Source organism: Tiliqua scincoides, unplaced genomic scaffold (genome assembly GCF_035046505.1).
Source record: "Tiliqua scincoides isolate rTilSci1 unplaced genomic scaffold, rTilSci1.hap2 HAP2_SCAFFOLD_78, whole genome shotgun sequence".
Classification (NCBI taxonomy): domain Eukaryota; kingdom Metazoa; phylum Chordata; class Lepidosauria; order Squamata; family Scincidae; genus Tiliqua; species Tiliqua scincoides.
Genome location: NW_027101658.1, coordinates 37,501 through 47,500, shown reverse-complemented (window position 1 = coordinate 47,500; position 10,000 = coordinate 37,501). Strand labels below are relative to the sequence as shown.

The following is a 10,000-nucleotide window of genomic DNA, read 5'->3' as shown; positions in this document are numbered from 1 at the left end:
ATCTCTTCCTGGGAAGCGACAAGGATCGGGGGGGGCCAAAGGGCGGGGGAGCCCCTCACCTCTGCATGGTCGGCCACCAGCACCAGCTCCACGTAGCCTCGTTCGGACTCCGTCTCTCGCTTTGCCTGGGGCGGCGGAGAAAACGTTTGTTAACCGCAAGACACGGGATGAGAAACAGGCGATGCTTCGTTTAAAGATGCTGCTCATTTCACCCCACAGGGTGCCTTGCGATCGTTTAAAATTAAATGGGTCGCAAATGGCAAAGGGAATTTTTTTTTTAAATCCCAAATAAATATCAAAGGTATAGAGGAGTGCAAGCTTTGACATCCTTACTCAGAAGTAAATCCCACTGTGTTCAATTGCTCCCAGATAGGAGCATAGGATTCTAGCCTATATACAATCCTACAGGTAGCCCTTGGGGCAGATGATGGCCCTAGACCAGGGGTGTCCAAAGTTTTTGGCAGGAGGGCCACATCATCTCTCTGACTCTGTGTCGGGGGCCAGGTCAAAAAAGAATTAATTTACATTTAAAATTTGAATAAATTTACATAAGTTTACATAAATGAATATACTAGAGGTGGAACTTACATGAATGAATGAAGGTCTTGCAATAGCTCAAGGCCTATAAAAGGCCTTGCACAAAGCAAGGTTGGCCTTTCCTTTGCTGCTGCTACTGCACCACAGACGTGAAACAACAAGCAGTGGAGGAAGCCCTCATCCCACAGCTCACTCGAGAGGCCAAACAGTCGCACTCACGCTGAGAGCAGTTGTGTCGGGCCAGTGTGGGCTCCAACAAATCTCCGGAGGGCCAGAGTCTCATTGGAGACTGTGGGCTCCCTGAGGGCCGCATTGAGAGGCCTTGAGGGCTGCAAGTGGCCCCAGGGCCGGGGTTTGGGCACCCCTGCCCTAGACATTGCCAGATGCCCCTAGGCAAGTATCTCAGCTGGTTTCCTACTGAGCCAGCTTTCTTCTGCTTAGTTTCTCGGAGGGGCAAATGTCAGAAATTAATTAATTCAGTGTGGCCCGAAGGAGGGTGGCTGCCACCCGGGTGTGAACAGTGACTGAGCAAGAGGCCATTATATATATCGACACGTACCCTACGGAGCAGGGGTCGGCCTCGATCCGGCCGCGGGTGAAACTGTCCGTGGACCAAGGAGGCCGGTGTACAGTTCTCCACCTCAAGCCTGTAGGCTTGGGTTCCCTCCACCGTGGGCTCGATGCCGTAGCTTCTGTCCCGGGACAGGACGAGGAGGCCGCTGGAAAAAGGAAGTGGCGTTAGAGGGGCCGGCCGAGTCCTGACCGCGTGACGGCCTCGAGCAAAGGCAGTTGTCCTGTTTCAACCTACTGCTGACGAGCAATCATGGTGGACTTTTTGCAAAGGACGCTGGGAGATCCGTCAGACATCACAGCTCTGTAGTCTGCACCCAGATGGACAGCAAGCTCCTTGCCCTTTCCTCCCAATCGCCCGTAGTTTCACCCCTCCCTCCCTATTCCGCTAAGCACCGGGACCTTTGCTTTTCCGGTTCCACCACCCTTAATTATTTCAAATGCCTCCCACTCTGCACATGCAAACCGACTTCCTTCAAACCCCTTCTCAAAAACGGTCAACATCTACTCCATCTCCTCTATCATCCATCTCCTCTATGGAGAACTCGTGCAAGGAAAGCGCCCTACGGGTAGACCACAGCTGCGATACAAGGACATCTGCAAGAGGGATCTGAAGGCCTTAGGAGTGGACCTCAACAAGTGGGAAACCCTGGCCTCTGAGCGGCCCGCATGGAGGCAGGCTGTGCAGCATGGCCTTTCCCAGTTTGAAGAGACACTTGGCCAACAGTCTGAGGCTAAGAGGCAAAGAAGGAAGGCCCATAGCCAGGGAGACAGACCAGGGACGGACTGCACTTGCTGCCAGTGTGGAAGGGATTGTCACTCCCGAATCGGCCTTTTCAGCCACACTAGACGCTGTGCCAGAACCATCTTTCAGAGCGCGATACCAGAGTCTTTCGAGACTGAAGGTTGCCAACAACATCTACATTGTCAGCATCTACACTGTAAGCTCCTCGGGGCAGAGACACGTGAAGCCAACAACATCTACATTGTCAGCATCTACGCTGTAAGCTCCTCGGGGCAGAGACACGTAAAACGCTCAATGTAAAGCACGACGCGCATAGGAAAATGGCAGCACACACTTTTTGTGGGAAAAGGCCCAGTGTTGACCCCTCGCGTCCCAGATTAAAAGGATCTTTGGTGGCTAGGACGGGAAAGAAGCCCCCTCTACCCGAGATGGGTTGCCAGTCATACCTCAGACCAGAGCAAACACAGACATTGGCCCAGGAGTCCAGGTAGCCCCGGATGCTGCCTCGGTAACAGCAGTTCCCCTGCAACGGAGAGAAAACTATAAGTTGGTTATAAGCACCAGGAACTCTAAGAGGGACACAAGAGAGGTCGATAAAAAGGATAGGTGGGGTGGAGACAGATGTCTCCCTCCCTCTCGCAGGATCGTTGACGTTGCCCACCAATCGCCCGGAGATACAGAGAGCACGGATGACGTATTCCCGCCTGCCCAACTTGTGGAACTCTCTGCCACACGACAGGGCAGCGACCACCGATTTTGTGGGCGGCTCAGACAAGGCTACAGAGGAGGCTCGATCAAAGGCGACGAGCCAGAATAGTGAGATGGAATCTCCATGTTCGGTGTACCTCTGAATATCTCTGGGCACCTTCCATATGAGGAAAGGCTACGGCGTTTGGGCCTCTTCAGCCTAGAAAAGAGACGCCTGAGGGGGGACATGATTGAGACATACAAAATTATGCAGGGGATGGACAGAGTGGATAGGGAAATGCTCTTTACACTCTCACATAACACCAGAACCAGGGGACATCCACTCAAATTGAGTGTTGGGCGGGTTAGGACAGGCAAAAGAAAAAGTTTCTTTACTCAGCGTGTAGTTGGTCTGTGGAACTCCTTGCCACAGGATGTGGTGATGGCGTCTGGCCTGGACACCTTTAAAAGGGGATTGGACACGTTTCTGGAGGAAAAATCCATTACGGGTTACAAGCCATGATGTGTATGCGCAACCTCCTGATTTTAGAAATGGGCTATGTCAGAATGCCAGGTGCAAGGGAGGGCACCAGGATGCAGGTCTTCTTGTTATCTGGTGTGCTCCCTGGGGCATTTGGTGGGCCGCTGTGAGATACAGGAAGCTGGACTAGATGGGCCTCTGGCCTGATCAAGTGGGGCTGTTCTTATGTTCTTAACTACAATTCCCAGGAGGCCTTGCAGGTCTCTTGTTGTCTGGTGTGCTCCCTGGGGCATTTGGTGGGCCGCTGTGAGATACAGGAAGCTGGACTAGATGGGCCTATGGCCTGATCCAGTGGGGCAGTTCTTATGTTCTTATCAGTTGCTGGGGAAGGGGGAGGCAGGATGCCTTCATTTCCCCCCCCCATGCCCTTTCCAGTGGTCAAGGCCACAGTTGGAAACGGCTGAGTGAAATGGGCCTTTCGTCAGATCCAGCTGCCTCCCCAGACAGATGTTCTCTCTAAGTGTCACCAACCCCGTCTGGGGGATCCCAAGACCAGACTGGAGAGAGGGTCATGCGGGTGACAAGGGCAGGGAAGGGCTGCAGGATTAACCCCCTTCTGTCGCTATCCGCTCTTTGAGCGCACAAGCCTTCGGCGGCGCTTCCCGAAGAACGGGTTTGCGTTCCTGGCAAGGCGGGTTTTTTCGGTCTTCGGCTGTGGTGTGCCAAGAATCCACACACAAAAATTCTTTCATCGCGGCTGATAATTTCATCACGAGGCCTTCTTAGAAGAACCTTCATCACAACCAATTCCAGAAACACACCCAGGAACCAACGCCCCAAGTTTGCCTCTTTGCTTGCCATGTTCCTGACCGCAATAGGATTTTTTCCCCTGTGAAGCTCTCATCACAGCCCCCTCATCCCCTCCAGTAAGGAAGTGTGCGGTTGTGTTGCTAAAAACATCACAAAGCCTTCCTTCCCAGCTTATCCTTCGCTCCATCATTTCCCTTGCATTTCTTTTTTTAAGATTGTAAGCGGCTCGGGGCAGGGAATCTGACCTCTGCCTCATGGAATACGACGCTTGGAGATGCTTTGGAAGAAGTTAGGCAGGAGGTAGGAAAGCAGGGAAGCTGGCAACCTACCTTGTGTCTTCGTCACATCGCGGCTAGTCTACTGCAACGTGTGCGGGTTGGGGCTGCCCTTGGAGACACTCTGGACGCTTGGACTACTGTGGAATGCCCCAGCCAAGGTGGTTACAGGCACCTGTGAGGCTGAGCTCATCACACCTGTGCACCGTGGTGGGTTCCCGCACTGAGCAGAGGGTCAGCCACTTCAGGGGCCCCTTACATTGGGCCAAAAGGCAGACGAGGAATCATTTAAGGAAACAGCACCACTTATACCGAAAATATCATGATATCTGATGGTCTTCAGGGTACCACAAGAGCCTGCCACTTTAACTGCAGCACAGACACTCCTAGAGAGGCCGCCGCCGTTTCTCCCTCTGCTCAAATTGATTGACATTGCTTATCCCGCTCAGCACTTACAACAACCCTTTAAGGTAGGTCAGTGTTGTTATCCAGATCAAGACACTGGGGGGGAAGGAACGACACCGAGGGGGTTTGCTGCCCCCTGTTGGAGAAGGAGATTTAGTAACAGATGCGAGCCGCAATGGCTGAACAAATCCTCCATGCTCAGGGGCAATCTACTTTTGAGTAACCAATGCAGGAGAAAGAACAAGGAAGCTCTGGGGTTTGCCACCCCAGGGGTGTCACCTTGACTAGAGTTCCACGGCACCCACAGTGTGGTCTGGTCCCAGCACATAGAGAGACTGGGATTTGCACCTTCAACCTCCAGATCTCCTCAGGGAACTGGCAGGCAAACGAAGGAAAATACAGACCTACCTCTAGATTGATCCGATGCGTTGCCCTCGTTCCATCGGGAAGGTAATGCGTCAGTGCTTGGGTGCTGGCCAGCAGCTCCCTGCGGTGGGAACATACAATCCATAGGAGCAGAGTTTATATCTGAAGGACATATAGAAATTCCCATCCAGAATCCCATTGCCCTCAGAGAGGACAACAGGATGCTTCTCAAAGACTTGCAAAACAGCAGCACACCCGCCTTTCCTTGTTGGTCTCCAGCTGCTGTGATTCTAAGGTAGACCCTCTCTGAACATGGAGGTTCTTATTTTGCTCTCAGTGGCAGCTAGACCTAGCCCAGTCTCTCTGAATGATTCACCCAGGCTTGGGGGGGTGATGCGATGATGGCTATCTGATGGCATAGATAGAAGACGCATTTATGGTGGAGAGGAGGCCTATTTGCCAAGGCAGCTAAATAGAACCTCCAGGGTCAGGAGCAGCGTACCTCAGAGCATTGCTGGTAGGCTTCCTGGAGAACACTGGAACACCCCACAGACTTGTGGGTCTGATCCACTTTTATATTAAGACAGCTCTCCCCTCTACCTTCTGGGATGCACAGCCACTCTTACCACCATTGCCGGCCAACTCACCAGTTCTGCGCCAAGTCCATGAGGAGGCGCTCACCCTCCACTTCCAGCACGATCTGTAGTTCAGCGGGAAAGCCCTTCTGCCACTGTGGGAGAGGGGGGCAGAGAGAGAGACTGAGACTGAGATGTGGCTTTGCAGACTGAACCCCCAGCATCTCCCGGTCAGGGTGAGAACACCCCTGTCCGGAGTGTTGAATCACTACTGCCAGTCAGCGCTGAGCCCAAAGGTTCAGGGGTCAGACTCTTTAGGACAGCATTTCCCAAACTGTGGGTCAGGGACCCAATTTCTGGTAGGTCCCACAGAGGCACCAATGATGATGAAAAGATCAGATAACTAATTGCCTCGAGACCTAGCGCTATTCAAAAATCAGATAGCTGCTAACTGCCCTGCAAAGAGCTGAGCTCCTGCAGTTTGCAAGGTAGCTGCTAACTGCCCTGCAAAGAGCTGAGCTCCTGCAGTTTGCAAGGTAGCTGCTAATGGCCCTGCAAAGAGCTGAGCAGCTGCAGCTTGCAAGGTAGCTGCTAATGGCCCTGCAAAGAGCTGAGCTCCTGCAGCTTGCAAGGTAGCTGCTAATGGCCCTGCAAACAGCTCAGCTCCTGCAGCTTGTAAGGTAGCTGCTAATGGCCCTGCAAACAGCTCAGCTCCTGCAGTTTGCAAGGTAGCTGCTAATGGCCCTGCAAACAGCTCAGCTCCTGCAGTTTGCAAGCTCAGGGAAATATAGGGAGATTAACATTTGAGTGTCTTTTTTCTAGGTTTTTTTCCCCCCCCAAGTCCGTCAACGGCAGGTCATGGGGGCAGATGAAGGCTGGGAGTCACATCACCAAGCCCCTCAAGCCTTGAAGCTGTCCATTAGGGCTGCTTCATTTTGAGAAATGGATGGAGGTGTTTTTTTAAAATAAAAAATAAAAAAATAATTACTTGTAAACAGATAAAATAAAAATGTTATTTCTTTCTAGATCACCTTTTTTAAAGTCTCGTAAAGCTAGGTGGGTCCCAATCCTGTCATTTTAAAAAGTGGGGAGGGGGGAGAATGGGGTGGGCAGATCCCCCCCTCTGAAGGATACACCCCTTCCCCTCAGTCTGGCTTCCATCTGAGAAGCGTGCCGGCCACAGGGTCAACCGAAGTCCAAGCAAAGGTTGGTCAGTATATACACATACTCACATATACATACATAGAACCCCCCTGCAGTGGGGCAGGAAGAGCCCCTCCCTGCTTAGCTCATTGTCCTGTGGGTGCGAGAGGGGGGAGTGGAGAAACACAGAGAGGTGTCTTCTTTGGTTCCCCCCCACCGCCACCCCACCCAGCATTTCCTGCCCAGCAGTAATACACGGAAACGCCAGAAGCCTCCCTGCATCCGCGGGCTGGGCACATAGAGGGTGACCGCCGGGGGAGGCCAGGAGGAGATGAGCTAATGCCGGCTGCCGATGTGCTTGAGGTCACAGCTCAGGGCCCGTTCCTACTTCTCCTTCTTCACTCTGCTCCAGATGCCAAGAGGGAAGGGTTCTTACCAGCTCGGCCTCCTGCAGGCCGAGAATCCGGCTCCCCTGCAAGATCCAGGGCACGACATGCCAGCGACAGCTCGGCTCATCCCTTAGCCAGTGGACGCTGCCATCACCTGCAGGAGATCATGGGGGAAAAAAGGGGTCACCCCACCATTCAAGCACTCCTTCTCAGGCCAAGCGTGGGTCCCTGGCACCATAGATTGAACCATAGCCTACAAACACTCATAGGGAAATAAATAGGTTCATCCTGACATTACGACAAGACTTTCCCTGTGCAACTCCTTGCCACAGGATGTGGTGATAACCCCTGCCAACTGGTTAAGAGGCGCTTTTTCAAGTGGGTGCTCCTACATAAGAACATAAGAACAGCCCCACTGGATCAGGCCATAGGCCCATCTAGTCCAGCTTCCTGTATCTCATAGCGGCCCACCAGATGCCCCAGGGAGCACACCAGATAACAAGAGACCTGCAAGGCCTCCTGGGAATTGTAGTTAAGAACATAAGAACAGCCCCACTGGATCAGGCCATAGGCCCATCTAGTCCAGCTTCCTGTATCTCACAGCAGCCCACCAAATGCCCCAGGGAGCACACCAGAGAACAAGAGACCTGCAAGGCTTCCTGGGAATTGTAGTTAAGAACATAAGAACAGCCCCACTGGATCAGGCCACAGGCCCATCTAGTCCAGCTTCCTGGATCTCACAGCGGCCCACCAAATGCCCCAGGGAGCACACCAGATAACAAGAGACCTCATCCTGGTGCCCTCCCTTGCATCTGGCCTTCTGACATAGCCCATTTCTAAAATCAGGAGGTTGCACATACACATCAGGGCTTGTACCCAGTAATGGATTTTTCCTCCAGAAACTTGTCCAATCCCCTTTTAAAGGCGTCCAGGCCAGATGCCGTCACCACATCCTGTGGCAAGGAGTTCCACAGACCAACCACACGCTGAGTAAAGAAATATTTTCTCTTGTCTGTTCTAACTCTCCCAACACTCAATTTTAGTGGATGTCCCCTGGTTCTGGTGTTATGTGAGAGTGAAAAGAGCATCTCCCTATCCACTCTGTCCATCCCCTGCATAATTTTGTATGTCTCAATCATGTCCGCCCTCAGGCGTCTCTTTTCTAGGCTGAACAGGCCCAAACGCCGTAGCCTTTCTTCGTAAGGAAGGTGCCCCAGACCCGTAATCATCTTAGTCGCTCTCTTTTGCACCTTTTCCTTTTCCATTTCCTCTTTTATTTAGCAGGGGGGAGAGTAACTGGCCCACCTCACCCCAGCAGTGTCTGTTCTAGTGGCTGTCTGCTGGTATTCATTTGCATCTTTTTAGATTGTGAGCCCTTTTGGGACAGGGAGCCATGAGATATTTGATTTTCTCTGTAAACCGCTTTGTGAACTTTTTGTTGAAAAGCGGTATATAAATACTGTTGTTGTTGATGGCACCAGGCCTCGACGCCTTTCAAAGAAGATTGGACATAATGGTGAAGGAAACATCCATCACAGGTTGCGAGCCATGAAATATAGGCTATTTCCGAACTCCAGGTGCAAGAGTTTGGCAACAGGGTAAAGCATCTTGTCATCTTCTTATGATGGTGGACTCAGGGCCACCAGGTCTGATCCAGTAGAGCTCGTTTGACAGCAATAAGCTACGACGGTTAGGAACAGAGCCTCCATTTTCAGACGCAGTCTACCTCCAACCACCAGGTGTCAACAGGAGAGGGGGCCTGTTGGCTTCAGGTTCTGCTTTCAGGGCTTCCCAGAGCTGCCTGGTTGGCTGCAGTTGGAAACTGGATAGAAGGCAGTCTTTTAGTCTCATTCGGGACGGGACGGGACATCTGCCCCCTTCTGCATTTTCTCTTTCAGGCCCCGGAAAAAGGACTTCTCTTTTTTTGTGGTTTCTTTCACTGAAGCACTGCACAGCATACCAAGTCGAAAGGCTGACACTCCCCTGAAACAGGCTTAATTTAACTCGTTAAAGGCCCTGAATAGAAAAATTGTAAACACTTCCTTTTTTTCGGTAGGCCAGATCCTTCCTGCTCACTCTGGGAATCATCACAAGGCCCACCAGACCAGGTAGATCAGTGCAAGGGCAGGGGGAGGGGGTGGAAAAGGGAGGAGATGGGCTGGGGTGGACAGAGCGGACTCACAAGGGGGTGCGATCGGTGATGCCGGTGTGTACCATATCCTAACCCTAGGCTTGATCCGCCTGCAGAGATCAACTCGGATAAAGATCAACACCCATAAATTTGGGAGGGGGGGTGTCACGGCACATAAATGGTTGAAAAACATTGAATTAGATCAAATGCGCACAAAGGGCAAGAGAGGAGACTCCAGCTGGACATCAGGAAGAAATTCTTAACCATCAGGGCGGTTCGGCTCCTGCTGAAAGCAGGGGGCTGGACTAGATGACCTCATGGTCCCCTTCCAACTCTAGGATGCTGTGACTCAGCTGTCCCGGCTCAAATTATCCGCTCTCGATCTCCTTTCAAAGCATCTTTAAAGCCACCCAGTGACTGGAAGAAGAAAAAAATGCCCGAGACATCCCCCTGTGCTCCACCGAGTCTCTCCAGGGCGGTGTAGTGGTTTGGGAGGTGGACTTAAGACCTGGAAGAGGTTCAACTCCCCTCTCAGCCATGAAGCTGCCTGGGTGACCTGGGGGGTGGGGCAGTCGCTTTCTCTCAGCCTCGCCTACCTCACAGGGTTGTTGTGAGGACAAAAGGAGGGGAGCAGGTGTGTACACCGCCCTGAACTCTTTGGAGAAGGGCGGCATAAAAATGTGGTAAATAAATAAATAAATAAATAACCGAATTATATCCAAATAAAAACCAAAACAAGAGGAGATGAGACATACAGACCTGAAGAGGAATCTGATAACCCCAAGTCAGCTAGGTGGGTCCCAACAGAGTCTCATTTCTAAGTGGGTCCCGGTGCTAAAACCTTTGAGGACCATCCACAGCTTGTGGCTTCCAGTTCCATCCATCA

At 52.1% G+C, this 10,000-nt stretch overlaps 1 protein-coding gene across 3 annotated transcripts in view; it reads right to left on the bottom strand.

Moving 5' to 3' along the window:
- Window positions 1-10,000, bottom strand: part of ADAM15 (ADAM metallopeptidase domain 15) — a 37,005-nt gene that overhangs the window by 21,662 nt on the left and 5,343 nt on the right. For all 3 annotated transcript variants that reach the window (XM_066611083.1, XM_066611084.1, XM_066611085.1), the window contains exons 2-7: window positions 7,031-7,137; window positions 5,524-5,606; window positions 4,919-4,997; window positions 2,299-2,375; window positions 1,097-1,256; window positions 60-125 (exon numbers count right to left, since the gene is read on the bottom strand). In XM_066611083.1, coding sequence (XP_066467180.1) covers window positions 60-125; window positions 1,097-1,256; window positions 2,299-2,375; window positions 4,919-4,997; window positions 5,524-5,606; window positions 7,031-7,137 — 572 coding nt within the window. The remainder of the gene's footprint in view (window positions 1-59; window positions 126-1,096; window positions 1,257-2,298; window positions 2,376-4,918; window positions 4,998-5,523; window positions 5,607-7,030; window positions 7,138-10,000) is intronic.